Source organism: Scyliorhinus torazame, chromosome 13 (assembly GCF_047496885.1).
Source record: "Scyliorhinus torazame isolate Kashiwa2021f chromosome 13, sScyTor2.1, whole genome shotgun sequence".
Lineage (NCBI taxonomy): Eukaryota > Metazoa > Chordata > Chondrichthyes > Carcharhiniformes > Scyliorhinidae > Scyliorhinus > Scyliorhinus torazame.
The window spans coordinates 140,752,248-140,771,999 of record NC_092719.1 but is presented as its reverse complement, the minus strand read 5'-3'; the positions used below and the strand labels follow the sequence as shown (position 1 = coordinate 140,771,999).

Sequence of the window (19,752 nt, the reverse complement as noted above, 5' to 3'; positions counted from 1 at the left end):
TAAATCTCCTCTGCACCCTTTCCAATGCTTCCACATCTTTCCTATAATGCGGCGACCAGAATTGCACGCAATACTCCAAATGCGGCCGCACCAGAGTTTTGTAAAGCTGCAACATGACCTCATGGCTCCGAAACTCAATCCCTCTACCAATAAAAGCTAACACACCGTAAGCCTTCTTAACAACCCTCTCAACCTTGGTGACAACTTTCAGGGATCTATGTACATGGACACCGAGATCTCTCTGCTCATCCACACTGCCAAGAATCTTACCATTAGTCCAGTACTCTGTCTTCCTGTTATTCCTTCCAAAATGAATCACCTCACACTTTTCTGCATTAAACTCCATTTGCCACCTCTCAGCCCAGCTCTGCAGCTTATCTATGTCACTCTGTAACTTGTAATATCCTTCTAGGCTCATGAGCACTGGCAGTGAACACTTCTTGCTGTGGCGTTGCTAGTACTAGAACTGTTTCCAATTGGTCAGGCGATCTTGGAGGCATGTCACCCACCTTCAAGGGGGGTAGGTGCCTGATCGGGACTATATCCCATCTATCTGAGCTCTCAAAAATGATTGGTGAGGTTGCCACCAGTTTCACAACCGGTGACAGCACCGCAGCCCCACCCCTGCCATGATGAGTAAATTCCTCACCTGATATCTCACATTTAGGAAGCTGCTGACCTGACATTAGAGAAATGAATGTGCACTTCGAAACACACAGTTTTCATACCTTGATACAGTGATTTGAAGCTATCAATTATTTTGTAACTCACTGTCTATGATGTGCACTGCAACATTTGGCAGTTACTAAGTTGCTAACTGATTGATAGCATCTGATCTGTATACAGGAACCAAAACAGTCCCCACCAACTCAACATAAATCTAAGTTCAGTAAAAGTTTTACAACACCAGGTTAAAGTCCAACAGGTTTGTTTCGATGTCACTAGCTTTCCGAAAGCTAGTGACATCGAAACAAACCTGTTGGACTTTAACCTGGTGTTGTAAAACTTCTTACTGTGCTCACCCCAGTCCAACGCCGGCATCTCCACATCATAAATCTAAGTTGTTTTATCATCTTTCCAGTGAATTTCCAACTTGAAATCTTTGATATTCATGAGGATGTGGAAACAAATCTTTATCAGCACGGTAGCCTTGTGGATAGCACAATTGCTTCACAGCTCCAGGGTCCCAGGTTCGATTCCGGCTTGGGTCACTGTCTGTGCGGAGTCTGCACATCCTCCCCGTGTGTGCGTGGGTTTCCTCCGGGTGCTACGGTTTCCTCCCACAGTCCAAAGATGTGCAGGTTAGGTGGATTGGCCATGATAAATTGCCCTTAGTCTCCAAAATTGCCCTTAGTGTTGAGTGGGGTTACTGGGTTATGGGGATAGGGTGGCGGTGTTGACCTTGGGTAGGGTGCTCTTTCCAAGAGCCGGTGCAGACTCGATGGGCCGAATGGCCTCCTTCTGCACTGTAATTTCTATGTAAATCTATGTAAATCAGACCACAAGATGTACCATCTTTAGAGAAAGGTGCACCAGAACAAAGTTTATCTTTTTTACAATGGAAAGGTAATACTTTCAGTAATAAATCTCCTTCAGAAATCTAAGCTATAAAAATGTCAATTATATTTTTGAAATTAAAAAGAAATGTAAGGTTAAAATGTCGATGAAAAGTGCTTGGAAGCTAATTATCAGATGTCATTCTTTCCACATAATATATACAATTGATTTGTTGAGCAAGAGCGCACAAGAAAATTCTCCCAGAATGAGTTGTTTTATTAACGGGGCTTATTAAATATAAATGAGGTTTCACACTCTGCATCTTTTTATTCTGAATTATAAATAACATTTATTTTTAGCAACTTCATTCAGAACTTCATGCTACAGTGTCTCACAGTTGTTGAAATTTATTTGCATATATTTCCATGCATATATAAATACAGCTGTTCAATAATATTTATTCTTAGTCTTGGAAGACATTAACATTTTATAGCAGATGCCAGTTTTAGGACCATTGTATTTCAGATTTCCATTATTTGCCTCTGAACATTAGGTTTGTCCAGAGGAATCAGTGATTAAAACACACACTGAAATGCACAGACCAAGCCCTCTTTAAATTAATTACTGCTATATATTTCAGTATTCATGTGAACTGAAAGCAGTGTTAGTGGATAGGCCTTCAGCTCCAGGTTGCAGCAATTGAATACTTTTGTTCCACCAATGTGCTGCTGTGCTGACACGGAGGATCAAACAGACCTTCAGTCAGCCTCACTTCCTGACATGTAAACTGCAGAGTTAGCCAATTCAAACACAAACAAATGTGCAGGCTGTGCAACTGGAGCCTGCAATGTCTCAGATAGGTGCTGCTGTAGTGGGAATCCCAGTATCATGAAATAGTGATTTTCTGGGTATTATTCCCCAATTGAATCATGAATGGCTAGAAGGGAGGGCGCCGGAAAATACCTGGGAGAAGGGATGTGAGGGAGGGGGGGGGGGTAAGTCGAGCTGGCGGGACGGGAGGGGGGTGGTTTGACAAAGATGACGAGCTCAGAAAAATGCTGGTAAGGTGGGGGAAGGAGGCTCAAAATTATCTGTGGAAGATTTTGAGACCTGGTCTGCTGACAAGCTACAGCAGTGCTGGCAGAAGATGATAATTTGGTGATTTGTAAGGCAGCCAAATCCAAGAAATGAATGGCAAACCTCTAGTGGAGAACTGAGCAGGATTGTTGGTTTGTTGAGATCAGGGGCAACAGACCCATTAAAAGTATGGACTACAATTTGTGAATACCACATCCTTGATTCCTTTGCAATGCCGAAAGAAGTTTAATGCTCACAATAGAGCAGCTCAGGTAAAATATTTACTTGTCATTCCTGATCATTTGTTACAGTTAAGATATGTATATATGCTATTCATCATTCATTACTATCACAATGGCAACAAGGGGCTGAATTCTCCTCCCTGCGACGCCAGCAATGCTGAGTGCTGTAAGAGTTAAGTGCTGTTAATTTCCAGTTCAGCAGTTCAGAATCACTCAAGGGTGAATGGGTGTGATTGGAATGCACTTAACTGTCTTTGATGTGGTTTATGTTTGTAAACATTGTTGTTATCACACTTTAGATTTACTCATCCATGAGGAAGATGAATGAAGCAAGGCTCACAGCTGTTTTGTGGAAGCTGTCAATCGCAGCCCACTATGAGAAATGAATGAATGGCCTGTAGCTAAAGGATCTGAGGGGTTTAAACACTCGTCACAGCTGTTCTCTTTCCAGGAATGGTCACATGGTGCTTCCAGGTGAGTGTTACAACTGTAATTTCTTTCACTGCCTATGTTTGGACTGCTCTTTAGCTTCCAGACAGGGGTCTCTTTTCTGGAGGGGTCCGTGGGAGTTTCCTATTGGGAGGATCCTGTGGGTTCTCCCTACTTAGGGGGGGGGTGATTTCTGTGAGGGGTCTACAAATCAGAGGGTCCTCGTGGGGGGTTTCCCTAATTAGGGGGTGCCTGAGGGGCACCCATAAATTCCAAGGGTGGGGGCTGCTTTGCGATGTTGGGGGGGGGGGGTTGATTTGTGAGGGGTGGGGCAGGTGGCCAGCTACGGGACTTCGCTATTGGGTCGCCCGTTCAAAATGGTGGCCAAACAGCAGGATTCCATTGGGAATCCCTCGTGTTAATGTAAGCCTACTTGTGACAATAAAGATTATTATTATTATTATTGTTGTATTCCCCTCAATGCATAAATTTGCATGACAAAGGATACTGAATCGTTTTGTGTAGCAATTCTCCTCCAAAATTTGGCAGATGGGGTTTAATGTGGATAAGTGTGAGGTTATCCATTTTGGCCGAAAAAATAGTCAGGCAAATTATTATCCAAATGGAAAGCAGATTCAAAATGTATCTGGGCAGAAGGATCTTGGTGTCTTTGTTCATAAATCACAGAAAGTCTGTATGCAGTTACAAAATATAATGAGAAAGGCAAATGGAGTGTTAGCATTTATTGCTAAAGGACTGGAGTAAAGAAGTAGAGAAGTATTGTTGCAATTGTATAGGGTGTTGGTGAGACCACATCTGGAGTATTGTGTCCAGTTTTGGTCTCCTCATTTGAGCAAGGATGTGATGGTATTGGAAGCAGTTCAGAGGTGGTTCACCAGATTGATTATGAGGATGAAGGGATTGACGTATCACTAAATAGTTTGGGCTTATATTCGCTGGAGTTTAGAAGAACGAGAGGGGATCTGATCGAGGTACATAAAATACTAAAAGGGATTGTAAAGTAAATGTAGACCAAATGTTTCCCCTTGTTGGACAATCTAGAACAAGAGGTCAGAGATATAGGTGTAGAGAAAGTAGATTGAACCGAGATGAGGAGGCACTACTCCTCGCAGAGGGTGTGAATTTGTGGAACTTGCTGCCCTAGTGTGGTGGAGTCCAAAATGGTTTCAAGAGGGAGATAGATATATTTCTGATTTTAAAAACGGTCTAATGCGATATGGAGAACAGGTAGGGAAGTGGCTTTGAGACGAGGAAGAGATCAGCCATGATCTAATTAAATGGCAGAACAGACTCAAAGATCTGACTTGCCTACTTCTCTTAATTCCTCTGTTCTTATGCTCATCATGAGTAGTTTGAGGTGGCTGGCCATGTTGAGGCAACCCCCACCCCCACCACTGGCTGGAGCCTGGGTTTCTTGCCATCTGGGTATCAGCGTGGCAGAGGTGAACACACTTGGTTTGATGGAACTTTTGAGAGGTCCTGTGTTGTTTGACGCTCCTGTCATCTCATTGTCCTTTCCAAGCAACATAGATGCTGTTATTCTCTGGCAGTTCACCAATAATCCTGGACTTTATTGCCTTGTGATTATGCTGCTGATTTCATGCTGTTGTCTTTGACAATCTTATCTTGTCTCCTGGCAAGGGTGTACGATGTTTAAGGACAAGGGTGAGGATCATTTATTATCCTGGTTTAGCAAATGCACATTGCATCAGTAAAGTGAGATGTGGTTTGTGCACAGTCTTCTCCTTTTTTTGTGTGTGTTATCATCCTTGTATCCATGAGAAGAGAATGTATCTTAAACACCCTCATCTCATTTATAAAGATGATCAATGGAGCCATAGCAAGGCGATGGGTGGATGGTGGTGGTGGGGGAGGGTGGTAGGGTTAGATTAGTCCTCACTTGGATTGAGTAGCCCCAAGTTAGAGCTAATTGTATTGGGTTTTCATTTTGCGTTTTGCTTTTTCTTTGTTGTTGCTTTGAAGGCCTATGTAGATCATGTCCTCTGAAGAGGTCTAGGCTCCTTCTGATTCTTTTTTGTGGTTGGTGATGTTAGGGCTGCTGGGGTAGGGGGAAATGAGTAGTAATGCATGCTTGGGTGTGGTCAGTTGATCCCTGTTCGATTTGTTGAAGTGATAGTCTGTATTCTATGTCTCTGTGTTGTCGGAGCCCTTCTTTGGTTTGGGGGGAAGCTTGATGGGGGAGTTAGGTGCCCTCCACTTGGTGGTCTTATGTATTGTTTTCCTAAATGCCCTGCTTGTTGTGGTTGGGCCTTCCATGGGGAAGTAGTGTATTTGTCCCTGTTGAGACAGTGTTGCCCAACCCCCTAATATCCTTCTTGCAAGGGCATAACTGCGAGACTGTGTCTAATGTTCTTGGGTTTACTCGGGCATTCGCCCTTGACAGGGGTTTCTTCACATCATCTGGGTGAGCAATGTGTTGTGATAAGCCCTGTTTTGGTCGATGGGATGGTGCGCTGCCCTGGGGTGTGGTTAATGAGCTGCAGAAACGGGTGGGTCGTGGGTCCTGGGGTGTGCTGGAGGTCTTGGGAGTATTGGCTCCTTTGTCTCAGAGTGTGCTGGACCAGGCCATATCCGGTGCTGTGAGTGATATCCTGTTGCCCTCTTATGCTTGGGACATCCCTTCTCAAAGGCACTTATTTTTAAAAAAATTTAGAGTGCCCAATTATTTTTTGTCCAATTAAGGGACAATTTCACGTGGCCAATCCACCTAACCTGCACATCTTTCGGTTGTGGGGGTGAAACCCACACAGACATGGGGAGAATTTGCAAACTGCACACAGACAGTGACCCAGGACCGGGATTCGAACCCGGGTCCTCATCAGCGCAGTTCCAGTGCTAACCACTGTGCCATATGCCACCATTGGGCAGCACGGTAGCACTGTGGATAGCACAATTGCTTCACAGCTCCAGGGTCCCAGGTTCGATTCCGGCTTGGGTCACTGTCTGTGTGGAGTCTGCACATCCTCCCCGTGTGTGCGTGGGTTTCCTCCGGGTGCTCCGGTTTCCTCCCACAGTCCAAAAATGTGAAGGTTAGGTGGATTGGCCATGATAAATTGCCCTTTGTGTCCAAAATTGCCCTTAGTGTTGGGTGGGGTTACTGGGTTATGGGGATAGGGTGGAGGTGTTGACCTTGGGTGGGGTGCTCTGTCCAAGAGCCGGTACAGACTCGATGGGCCGAATGGCCTCCTTCTGCACTGTGAATTCTATGATCTATGATCTATGACCCCTCAAAGGCACTTATTCGGGACATCCTGAGTGGTTGAATTTTTTGATGTGCTTGAATATCCTTGGTTTATTTACTCCGAAGTGCATAAGGGCTTGGGGTTGAGCCGGGTCCAGCACTGTGGTTGATAACCTGTTGTCCCCCCTACTTACAGTTGGGACATTGCCTTATATGAATGAGCAGCTTTATCTCTTCTTCATCCTTGGTGTTGGGCGTCACTGGAAGAACGTGGACTGAAGGAATCATAGAATCCTTAAAGTGTAGATGGAGGCTATTCGTCCCATCAAGTCTGCACCGACCCTTTGAAAGAGCACTCTTGCCATGTTCACTCCCTGTCCACCCCACACTATCCCCGTAATCTCCGAACCTAACCTGCACATCTCTGGACACTAAGGGGCAATTTAGCATGGCCAATCCACATAATCTGCAATTTTTTGGACTGTGGGAGGAAACCGGAGCACCCGGACAAATTCCATGCAAACACGGGGAGAAAGTGTGAAATCCACAAAGACAGTGACCCAAGGCTGGAATTGAACCCGGGCTCCTGGCGCTGTGAGGCAGCAGTGCTAACCACTGTGCCACCATGCCACTTATGGCTGTATCTTGGTCCTCTTTTATCCTTGTGGTAAACCACTGTTGCACCTATATTAGGTGATGTATGGTAGGACCTGTACTACAGGTACGACGGTAGTCCCTGCCTGCTGTAGGCAGAGTATAAATATGTGTGTCCTCCATGCAACAGCCATTTCGCCACCTGCTGTGGGAGGCCACACATCTTAGAGCAATAAAGCCTCAGTTGTATCCAACTCTCGTCTTTGTGCAATTATTCGTGCATCAATTTATTGCTAAAAGATTTTCAGAAGATGGACCTCCGTATCAAGCCGGATCACCTGCAGCTGGATCCGCAATCAAGTGACGCCAAAAAGGACTTTCAGCACTGGCTAGCTTATTTCGAGGCGTACATCAACTCGGCGCCAAACCCTGTTCCGGAGGCTCAGAAAATACAGACACTGTACTCGAGGTTGAGCTCCAACGTCTTTCCGCTGATCCAGGACGCGCCAAACTATGCTGAAGCCATGACGGTACTCAAAGAAAATTACGCCCAGAAGACGAACACGCTGCACCAGGCACGTACTCGCCACTCGCTCTCAACTCCCTGGTGAGTCCATAGAAGACTTCTGGCGGGTCCTAATCCCACTAGTCCGGGACTGTGACTGTCAGGCCGTTACGGCCATGGAACATTCAAACCTCCTTATGCTGGACGCTTTTGTTATAGGGATTGGGTCTGACCTCATACGCCAGCGACTTGTAGAGGGGGCCACGCTCGATCTCACAGAGACAAAGAAGCTAGCGCTCTCTGTGACGGTCGCCTCGCGCAGTATCCAGGCCTACACCCCCAGCCACGCAGCCCACCCCTCCTACGCATCGTGGACCCCACAGACGGCTGCCCCAGCGGGGGCCTTACCCAGCCAATATACCTGCCCCACACGCCAGCCAGCGAACCTCGGAGGTCCCCGATGTTACTTTTGCGACCAGCAGAAACACCCCCGCCAATGCTGCCCGGCCCGCGCTGCCCTTTGTAAGGCATGCGGAAAGAAGGGGCACTTTGCCGCAGTGTGCCAGGCCCACGCAGTCACCGCTATCGCCCCCACCCCCTCGTTTACGGCCAGTGGGTGCCGCCATCTTCTCCCCCTCAGACCATGCGCGGCCAATGGCTGCTGCCATCTTCTCCCCCTCAGACCAAGCGCGGCCAGTGGGCACCGCCATCTTCCCCTCCGCGCAACACGTGCGACCCATGGGCGCCGCCATCCTTTTCAATCCCCGCCACGTGCGGCCCATGGGCGCCGCCATTTTGTCCTCCCCAAGGTCTTCAGGCGCCGTCATCTTAGCTCCCCCATGGCATACGGGCACCACCAGCGTTCCAGGACCCATGCCCCCCCCTCGGGCACCCCATCTTCCAACACCAGCGACGACCAACCACAACGCGCCTCAGTGACCATCGACCAGTCTCGTCCGCACAACCTGGCTATTGCATCTCCCAGGATTAAAATCGATGGACACGTAACCTCTTGCCAGCTGGACTCCAGAAGCACCGAAAGCTTCATCCACCCGGATACAGTAAGGCGCAGCTTTCTCGAGGTACACCCCGCCAATCAAATAATCTCCCTGGCCTCCGGATCCCATTCCATGGAGATCCGAGGGTACTGTACGGTCACATTCATGGTCCAGGGCGTAGAATTCAGCGGCTTCCGCCTCTACGTCCTCCCTAATCACTGCGCTGCCCTACTACTCGGCCTGGACTTCCAGTGTAACCTCCAGAGCCTAACCCTGAAATCTGTCGGGCCCCTACAACGCCATACTGTGTGCGGCCTCGCGACCCTAAAGGTCGATCCACCTTCCCTCTTCGCAAATCTAACCCCAGATTGCAAACCCGTCGCCACCAGGAGCAGACGTACAGCGCCCAGGACAGGACCTTCATCAGGTCCGAGGTCCAGCGGCTGCTTTGGGAACGCATCATCGAGGCCAGCAACAGCCCCTGGAGAGCCCAAGTGGTAGTAGTTAAAACTGGGGAGAAACACAGAATGGTCATGGACTACAGCCAGACCATCAATCGGTACACGCAGCTTGACGCGTACCCCCTCCCACGCATATCTGACTTGGTCAATCAGATTGTACAGCACTGGGTCTTCTCAACGGTAGACCTCAAATCCGCCTACCACCAGCTCCCCATCCATAAAGCGGACCTTCCATACACTGCCTTCGAGGCAGACGCTCGCCTCTATCACTTCCTCAGGGTTCCTTTCGGCGTCACCAACCGGGTCTCGGTCTTCCAAAGGGAGATGGACCGAATGGTCGACCGGTACGGTTTGCGGGCCACCTTTCTGTACCTAGACAACGTCGCCATCTGCGGCCATGATCAGCAGGACCACGATGCCAACCTTGCCAAATTTCTCCGCACTGCCACTCTCCTAAACCTCACCAACAACAAGGAGAAGTGCATGTTTAGCATGAACCACTTAGCCATCCTCGGCTATGTAGTCCAGAACGGAGTTCTGGGGCCCGATCCCGACCGCATGTGTCCCCTCATGGAGCTCCCACTCCCCCACTGCCCCAAAGCCCTCAAACGCTGCCTGGGGTCTTTTCGTACTACGCCCAGTGGGTCCCAAACTATGCGGACAAGGCCCGCCCACTCATACAGTCCACCCATTTTCCCCTGATGGCCGAGGCTCAACAGGCCTTCGCCCGTATCAGAGCCGATATTGCCAAGGCCGGGATGCAAGCAGTAGACGAGACGCTGCCCTTTCAAGTCGAGAGCGACGCATCAGACGTTGCCCTAGCCGCCACCCTCAATCAGGCAGGCAGACCCGTGGCATTCTTTTCCCGCATCCTTCGTGCCTCAGAAATTCGGCACTCATCCGTCGAAAAAGAGGCCCAAGCTATCGTTGAAGCTGTGTGGCATTGGAGGCATTACCTGGCCGGCAGGAGATTCACGCTCCTCACTGACCAACAGTCGGTAGCCTTCATGTTCAATAACACACAGCGGGGCAAGATCAAGAATGATAAGATCTTGAGGTGGAGGATCGAGCTCTCCACCTACAATTACGAGATTTTGTATCGCCCTAGCAATCTCAACGAGCCCCCAGACGCTCTATCCCGAGGTACATGTGCCAAGTAGACCGACTCCGGGCCCTGCACGACAGCCTTTGTCACCCAGGAGTCACACGGTTGTACCATTTTATAAAGGCCCGCAATCTGCCCTATTCCGTCGAGGAAGTACGGACAATCACCAGGGACTGCCAGGTCTGTGCGGAGTGCAAGCCACACTTCTACCAGCCGGATTGTGCGCGCCTGGTGAAGGCCTCCCGCCCCTTTGAGTGCCTCAGCGTGGATTTCAAAGGGCCCCTCCCCTCCACCGACCGTAACACATATTTTCTCAGTGTGGTCGATGAGTATTCCAGATTCCCCTTCGCCATCCCATGCCCCGACATGACGTCTGCCATCGTCATCAAAACCCTCAACACAATCTTCGCTCTGTTCGGTTTCCCCACCTACATCCACAGTGACAGGGCATCCTCATTCATGAGTGATGAGTTACGTCAGTTCCTGCTCAGCAGGGGTATCGCCTCCAGCAGGATGACAAGCCATAACCCCCGGGGAAACGGACAGATGGAGAGGGAGAACGGGACGGTATGGAGGGCCGTCCAACGGTCCTACGCACCTGGAACCTCCTGGCCTCCCGTTGGCAGGTGGTCCTCCCTGATGCACTGCACTCCATTCAGTCACTACTGTGCACCGCCACTAACAACACACCCCATGAACGTCTCTTTGCCTTCCCCAGGAAGTCCACATCCGGGGTTTTGCTCCCGACTTGGCTCGAAGCTCCAGGACCAGTCCTTCTCCGTAGGCACGTCCAAATCCACAAGGCTGACCCGTTGGTGGAGAGGGTGCAGTTGCTCCATGCGAATCCCCAGGACCATCCGTCCTCCCCCTGCCCATGCCCGAGGATGAAGAGGATTTTGGCATGCTCCTGGAGTCACCGAAGACCAGACCAGTATCGGCATCACCACCATCACTGCGTCGCTCCCAGCAACACATCAAGGCCCCGGACCGGTTGAATCTCTAACTGAGCCACTGGACTTCAAAAGACATTTTTTTTCTCACACAAATTGTACATGTAAAATTCAGTTGTTGTATATAATTATCCACCAACCCCGCCGGACTCAATTTTAACAGGGGGTGAATGTGGTAAACCACTGTTGCACCTATATTAGGTGAAGTATGGTAGGACCTGCACTACGGGTACGACGGTAGTCCCTGCCTGCTGGCTCCGCCCAGTAGGCGGAGGATAAATATGTGTGTCCTCCGTGCAGCAGCCATTTCGCCAACTGCTGTGGGAGGCCACACATCTTAGAGTAATAAAGCCTCAGTTGTATTCAACTCTCGTCTTTGTGCAATTGATCGTGCATCAATCCTGAGAACTTTTGCTCCTGGTAGCTCTCTCTTTTTTATCCTGTCTTGTTTAATGTGTTGGGAAGCGTTGACTACACTGACCATAATCTGCATTTATAGCTGCTGGTCCTCTCTGTACAAATATGTGGAATGATGATCGTTCTGTACGGTGTCTGAGGTTGGGATTATGTGTCATTGTGTAGTATATGTAAAACAGCCTTCCAGAACTGGTATTTACTTTGTATTTTTCTATTTTTGTTATTGTGGGGTTTAAAAATCTGTGATTGGCTCCTGCAGGGGTACAGGTGAGTCTGACAGATGGTTGTCATTGGTACTTCTGGCATTGCTGGAGTTGAAGGATGTATGTTCTGGTGCGTGCCCAAAATAGGCATGAAAAATCTATCCTGAACTTTTGTCGTTGCGAGCAATCGCAGTGTGGGAAGATGTGCACCATTTTACCCATTTTTTTCTTGGCTTTATCTTATCACTGTTCTGTGATGGTATGTAAGAGGCAACTAATTGAGGGTGCAATTTTCCCAAAAGGAAACAAAGTCCCCTAGCGAGAGCATTTAACCGCATGTTTCCCGGCACTTGTAGTGCCGATAAACACATAGCTATTGAATGTGACTCGCATTGAATAATGGGCCTGAACGTGGAATGCGCGGCCGAGGCCACACATAGCCCCATTTTTTACAGTGTGAAGCTCCGCTTGCCATAAAGCCCCATTCTAGCGAGAAGCCCATGAAACAATCCCCCAACACCCAGGAAAAACCAACGCGAGGCAACCCCATCCCGATCGTGCAAAAATGCCAGCTTGGTACCTTGGCAGTGCCAACCTGGCATCCTGGCAGTGCCCATGCCAGGTAGCAGTGCCACCTGGACACCTTGGCAGTTCCAGGCTGGCACCAAGGTGGCTCACCTGAGATCTCTGAGGCGAAAGAGTTGAATCCCAAAACATCAGGTACTTCAGTGAGGCTTACTGCCTCACTCTAATATGCAGATTTGCTAAAAAGTGGGTGGGATTAACCATGCAACATCTTGTGAGATTGCATTGAATCTCGCGAGGCGTTGCGAGCCGGGTAGATCCCGGAGCGGCGAGCTGCTTTTCTGGCGCAGCATGGCTGTAGGGTCACGCCCTGTGTCTAATGATTGTACTGAGCCAATTATATTACTGTTTTCCTGTTGCCCTTTGTATCCATATGGGTTGAGACTTTTTTTATGAGTTGAGCTGAACCATTCCTGTGGCTTTGTTCCATTATTTGTTAAAAGGAAAAGCTTCAATAAAAATACTTTTTAAAAAAACATGAATCTGACAATGTAGTCATCGTAGAAGCAATGTAGAAGTCAGGTCTTGGCTCTGGTGCCCGTGAATTCAGAGCTCTGGGATCTAGCTCTAAAAAGACGCTGCATAAGTATTTCATGCCCATGTGAAACTAAGGACTATATCAGAGCACTTGAGACAGATGGCAGGGCCCAAAGTTAAGTCAAATGCCTATGCCAGTGTCAGTATCGAAGAAGGAATTGGCACAAAGCTGTACGACCTGGAGTAGTTGGCACAACCAGGGACATTTACATGCTGCTGTCCTGACAGATAGGCTTTCAGACCAGTTAAAACATCCAAAGGGTGTTTTAACCAATTACTGGGTCTTTAGAATCTAACTGATACATTATTTCCAGGACCCAGCAAAGCCAAATTCTGTGATAAATTTCCTTGTCTTGAAGGCACTTGATATGGGCCAGAATTCTCCATCCGCTCCTGCCGACGGGATTTTCCGGTCCCGTTGCAGCGACTGGAGTTTTGGCTCAGAGCCAAAATCTCAGTTCTCACTGGCAGTGGCGGCAGGCGAACATTGATCAGAGAATTCCACCCTGGATTTTCCAGACGATGCCTATTCATGTGGATGTCAGAAAACAGGACCAGTTGTCTGTGGCCAGCAATGATGAAAGAATCTATTGAGATGTCTTTCCCGAGCTCTCTGGATACATGATACCACAGCACAGCAAAGCAACATTCCAGACAAATATTCATAGCCTATAATAGCTTTAACAGCAGCACACAGGCACCAGAAGTAGACACATATATGTGCACAATAAACCACATTAGATATAAAGTCCAGCAGTGTGAAATAAGCCTGTTCTTTGCGCCTTAGGGACTGTCTGGTGATTAGACAACAATGCAAATCATCTCCTTCCATGTCTCCCTTCTGTTTGTTGCCTTCTTAAGCAGGCTTCTTCTGAAATATCATTGAAGGAGTGGCATGATTTACAAAGATTACTGAGACAACTTTACCAATAGAGGACACAGACAACATATTTCAATGTCCTGACATGTAAATGAGTCAGCACCTAGGCCTGGCTCAAAAGAGGTCTCCTGACCAACCATGTACTTTTTCAGGGTATCTTTATCTTGAAGGTCTTTTTCATTTCATCTTTAGCTTGCTTATGTTCCACCAATATATGGGAATTCCTGTCTGCCTACAAGAACCCTGGGTGCCTTTTTGAAACATCAGACTCAAAACTGATCTCCAACTGGAACTACACAAACGCAGGTTACAGAATTTCAATAGCATGGATAAATTCAACTACCTCCTAATTTAACAGTCAAACAGTTATCATTTCTACAAGCTTAAATTAAATCTTGTGCGTCTGTGGCATAATGGCTAAACTGCTGGGAAGAGGGGCAGTGTCCTCCTGGGATAATTATTACATAATTATTATTTGTGCTCTGTACTCCACTTCGACCAGAATTTATCAAGTATTTTTGAATGGGTACAACTCTGATGTATCTGACCTGCACCCCAACTTCCTGAAACACACTACTTTTTCAACAAACAATATTGGAATGCCAGGCCCATTAGGTTGAACTCCTCAAACCAATTTGTCAGCAGGTGAAATGTAATTGAATACCTGTAGAATGCGGTGGAGAGCCACAAAGCAACACAACTCCTTGTCCCTCCCGGACGGACACATTATTTCTTGATTTCCCTTTGAAGTTTTCAAGATCTGCACACAAATGAAAGAGAGTGTCAGAGAGAAAATCATGCAATGGTGAAATTAACTTTGTTATTTTTATTGAAAAATATACTAAAAAGGATTGAAAAAACACTTGGATTAAAAAACACACCATATATCTGTGATATATTAAAAGTCTTACATTATAATGCACACTGTGTGTTACCTGTCAAACTTTAGATACCCTCTGGCTCATCAACACCACAGGAGATGTGGTATACTGTTCTAAATAATGTATCAGTGCATAAACTGTGGATACAAATGTTATGTGCACATATATTATGTGTTAATCCCTTTAAAAATGCATGAACACTCACTAAGTTAAATCAGGGATCCCAAAACACCAGTGTATAAATTTGGTAGTTTAATAAATATAGAAGCAGTAAAGTTGCAATTACACCCCATGTTTTCTGGAGTTGGCTCATCTCAGATGGGCTGATGATGGGATGCCCCATTGGTCCTCAAAGTTATTGGTATGGGATGCAAAATATCATCCAGAATTCTCATATCTCATTGCTATCTATCAATGCCTTCTGTTGATCTTCGTGGGGCAAAAGCAAGGTCCGGCTTAGTTCTAATAGCCTCAAGAGAAAGTTGAATAACAAAAACATTAATTTTTCAGGCTTTATGCGCAGATTGTCTGGAGTAATGTTTGGAGTCATACCTAGCACCAAAGAAGATGGTTCTGGTCATTGGAGGTCATTTATCTCAGTCCCGATATATTGCTGCAGGAGTTCCTCAGGGTGTATTGGGCCAAACCATCATTAGCTGCTCCATCAATGACCTCCCCTTCATCATAAGGTCAGAAATGAGATGCTCACTGATGACTGCACAATGTTCAACACCACTTGCGAACTCCTCAGATACAGAAGCAGCCCATGTGCTATGTAGCGAGGCCTGGACAACATTCAGGCTTCGGCTGATGAATGACATGTCACATTCATGCCACACAAGTGCAAGGCAATGATCATCGCCAACAAGAGAGAATCCACCATCTACCCTTGACATTACCATCACCAAATTCACCACAATCAATATCCTGGGTGTTACTCTCGGCCAAAATTGAAACTGGATCAGATATATAAATATTGTGGCTACTCGAGGCGACCAGAGACTGGGGGAGGGTTTCTTCAGCCTCCTTATGGCTTGTTTCTTGGTGGCTGGAGGAGGCCCACTGTTTGCCGGCAGCGGGATCGTCTGGTCCTGCCGCTGTCAATGGGATTTCCCATTGATTCCACTCCACACCACAAGGAAATCTACGGCAGGGTGCGTCATCAGCACGGCGAGAGATACCGCTGGCGTAAAGAGCCAAAAGATCTCGCCTTAGGAATTCTGCAGCAGGTAACTCACCTCCTGACTCCCCGAAGCCTGAACGCCATCTACAAAGCACAAGTCAGGAGTGTATGGAATGCTCTCCACTTGCCTGAATGAATTCAGCTCTACCAATACTCAAGATGTTAAACACCATCCAGGCCAAAAGCAGCCCACTTGATTGGCACCCAAACCACCACCTTCAACATTCACTCCCTCCACTACCGACGCACAGTAACAGCAGTGTGAACCATCTCCAAGATGCACTCCAGTAACTCTTCAATAGCACCTTCAAAACCTGTGACCTCTACCACCCAGAAGGACAGGTGGAACAGACGTACAGGAACACTACCACCTGCAAGTTCCCCTCCAAGCCACAGATATCCTGACTTCGAACCATATGGTCATTCCTTCACTGTCGCAGGGCAGCACGGTGGCGCAGTGGGTTAGCCCTGCTGCCTCACGGCACCGAGGTCCTAGGTTTGATTCCGGCTCTCGGTTAACTGTCCATGTGGAGTTTGCACATTCTCCCCGTGTTTGCGTGGGTTTCGCCCCCACAACCCAAAGATGTGCAGGATAGGTGGATTGGCCACGCTAAATTGCCCCTTAATTGGCAAAGAAAATTGGGTACTCTAAAAAATTTTTTTTTTTTTTTACATTCCTTCACTGTCACTGGGTCAGAATTCTGGAATTTTCTTCCCGACAAAACTGTTGGTGTACCTGCACCACATGGAACGCAGCGGTTCAAGAAATCAGCTCACCACCGCACCTTTGGAAGGGCAATTCGGAAGGAGGACTAATTGCTGGCCTAGCCAGAGATGCTCACACCCCATGAAATAATGAAAAACCCATTGATTTGCCAAGTCATGCAAAAGGTAGAGTTTTATTAATCCAGCTCTTCCCCAAATATGTTTGTTATCATCAAGAAACTCTGCCATCGCTGAGTTATCTCTACATGTGACATTGCCTTGAAATATTTTCATTCCCCTACACTCCTGAAGACATTGTTGCTGTCAAATACAATTTCATGGCAGGAATCGACTTCCCTCACCTGACCTAAACGACCAGCTTTCATGTATGAGCCTGCCCAGCCACTAACATACTATTTACTATTTCCAAATGTGGCAGTACCACAGCTGATTCGAAGCAATTGCTTTGTGTTTGAGTAATAATTATAAATAAAAAGGCAGCGGACTTCCGGTGGTGGCCAAAGAGTGAGTGGTCGCAAATTTGGCAGCTCCCGCTCGAGGCAATTTGTTCGGTCCTTTTTCCCGTTTGCTGGGCGGATGTTTTGGTGGAAAAAGGTGTTGAGGTGGTGGAGGAAGTTAGACTCCACAGGTGGAGTCGGTGGATGGATTTGCAGACCATAAGTGGGTCAAGAAGGAAGGAGCTGCTAGACAAGAAACTCTTTGTGCAACACAGGGGAACATGGCAGAGGGTAAAGGGTCGGCCCTACCAGCACAATGGTTGACGGAGCAGCTTGTGGACTTCCTGAATGAGACCTTTAGCCAGCAGAAACGGGAGGCTCACGAGGACCTGGCAAAGGTGGTGGACCCGTTAAAACTGGGATTAACCGGGAGGAGCAGAGGCTGGAGACCAAGAGCCAGGTGATCCAGAAAGTTGAGGAGGCGGTTGGGGTGCACGAAGAGCATGTTACCTCGTTGGCGGCTGAGATCGGGATGATGCGGGAGACCCAGAAGCAGCTGAAGGAGAAATTGGAGGATCTGGAGAACCGGTACCGGAGACAAAATTTAATAATTGTTGGGACGCCAGAGGGCATTGAGGGATCAGGTGCTGGCTCATATGTAGTCAAAATGCTGGAGCAACCATGGGGGAAAGGGACCTTTGACCGGCCTCTGGAGGTCGACCGAGTGCATAAGATGCTGGTGAGGAAGGCGCAGGTGAATGAGCCACCGAGGGCGATAGTGGTGAGGCCTAGATAAAAAGAAGATATGGGCCAGGTGAGGAAGTGCACCTGGGAAGGCAATGAGCTTTGGGTGTACCAGGAGTTGGGTACGGAACTGGCTAAAAGGAGAGCCGGATTCAACCGAGTCAAGGCTGCCCGCTTCAAGAAGGGAGTGATGTTTGGGATGCTGTACCCGGCCCGCCTCTGGCTGACCTACAATGGCCGTGTGAATTATTTTGAGACACCAGAGGAGGCTATGGAGCTTTTGAGAGACAATGAACCTGGAGGAGGTGGAGGACATTGAACTTTGAAGGAAGTGTGAGGAGAGGTGACTTCTCTCTGCCCTTTTTTTTGTTCTACTGTTTTTTGGTGATGGTTCGGGGAGAACCCCTGTTCTTTGAGGTGTTTGTTTTATGGAGGTTTCGGTGGTGGGATGCTGGAGGAACGTAGAGGGCGAGTGCATCTTTTCCTTATTTTATTGTTGTTTGCACTATGGAAGTGTGCGAGGGGAATCAGTGGGGGGGTGGGGGGGTGGGTGGGTAAGAGGTTTAGGTGCCATGGGCGGAGATTGCCAGGCTACCTGGGTAGGCTAGTTAATGGGAGCATAGTGGGGGGTGAGCAGGGGATGGAGGTCAATTGTGGACGGTTTGCAGGGAGGCCAGGAAAATTATGTTACATGTTTTGGGCATATCCGAAGCTGAGGAGGTTCTGGCAGGGGTTCACGGAAGTAGTGTCTGAGGTACTGAAAGTAAGATAATCCCGAGTCCAGAAGTGGCAGTTTTTGGAGAGACCCGGGAGTCCAGGGGGTGAGAGAAGCTGACGTCTTGTCCTTTGCCTCCCTTGTAGCCCGGACATGGATTATTTTGGAGCTAAGGGACTCGGGGCCGCCGAAGACGGGTGTGTGGGTGAGCGACCTGGTGGAGTTCCTTAGGATGGAAAAAATTAAGTTCGTCTTGAGTGGGTTAGTGGATAGGTTTGCCCGGAGATGGAAGCCATTGATTGACTTATTCAAGGAGAGTCAAGGGGCTGGATTCTCCGATCGCAGACGCCGAAATCGCGTTCAGCGATTGGCCGGAGAATCCCATTTACACCAGAATCGGGGTCAGTGCCATTTTTGCGATGCTTCGCAGTTTCACAGTTTGGAAGTGACTTTCAAAAACAGCGTACTCGGGGAGTATGGCACATGCCGTATGGACGGCCTCGACGCGAGCGATGACGTTGGGGACTTGGCCCTGCCCCAATGCTCCGCCCCCCAATGGGCCGCATCCCCAATGGCGTCGCTCGCATGTGCTTACACCGTTCGGGGACCTCAGTTAGGAGGAGGAGCCATTCCGCTGGCAGGGGGGCTTCAGCGGGGTCTGGGGGACTTGGGGGTCTGGTGGGGGGTGGTCCGGAGGTGACGAGGCTGGTTACAAGGGGCAGGTTTTGGCAGGCCGGGTCTGCACATGGCCGGTGGCAGCTTTCTGGTCGTAAGACCAGATGGATCCTGTGGACATAGCCGCTGGATCAGAGAATCCAGTCTATGATGTCAGTGGGGATTGGGGTTAAAATGGGGAAGGCAGGGTGGGTGGACGGGAATGGCATGGAGGGAGAGGGAGGTTGGGGTGTTATTTATTTGTTATGAGATTTCCTGTTTGTTCTTGATCTGCTTTCGGTTGTGTTTAATGTATATATAAATGTCTTAACAGAAAGGCATTAAACGTATTCACCCAGAAGATGATGGCAAGCCCTCGAAAATGATACTGTCTGCAATTGCTCAGCTCATGTACCATGATAGGTAAATATATCACCTGTTCACAAGTGGGCAGGTGAACAGGTGAGTAGATAAGTGGGCAGATACAAGGAACTCACTTATATAGTTCCTCATGAGCCGCAGCCAACAATTACTAATATTATGATAATAAAGTTATTCACATTTGAAAGACAATTGTTCAGTAATGTGTACTCCTCAAATTTTCTTCAAACTAAACTGCTTAATCTAAACAAATGATTGAAAAAAAACCATGGAGACTTTTTTTCCAAACAACATTCTAATTATTTGATTTAAATTCGAACATATTTAT

General features: G+C 48.0%; 1 protein-coding gene across 26 annotated transcripts in view; it reads right to left on the bottom strand.

Moving 5' to 3' along the window:
- The window catches only part of LOC140388298 (contactin-4-like), a 3,617,424-nt gene that overhangs the window by 1,149,001 nt on the left and 2,448,671 nt on the right, over window positions 1–19,752 (bottom strand). For all 26 annotated transcript variants that reach the window (XM_072472208.1, XM_072472210.1, XM_072472213.1 and 23 more), the window contains one exon: window positions 14,368–14,463. In XM_072472208.1, coding sequence (XP_072328309.1) covers window positions 14,368–14,463 — 96 coding nt within the window. The remainder of the gene's footprint in view (window positions 1–14,367; window positions 14,464–19,752) is intronic.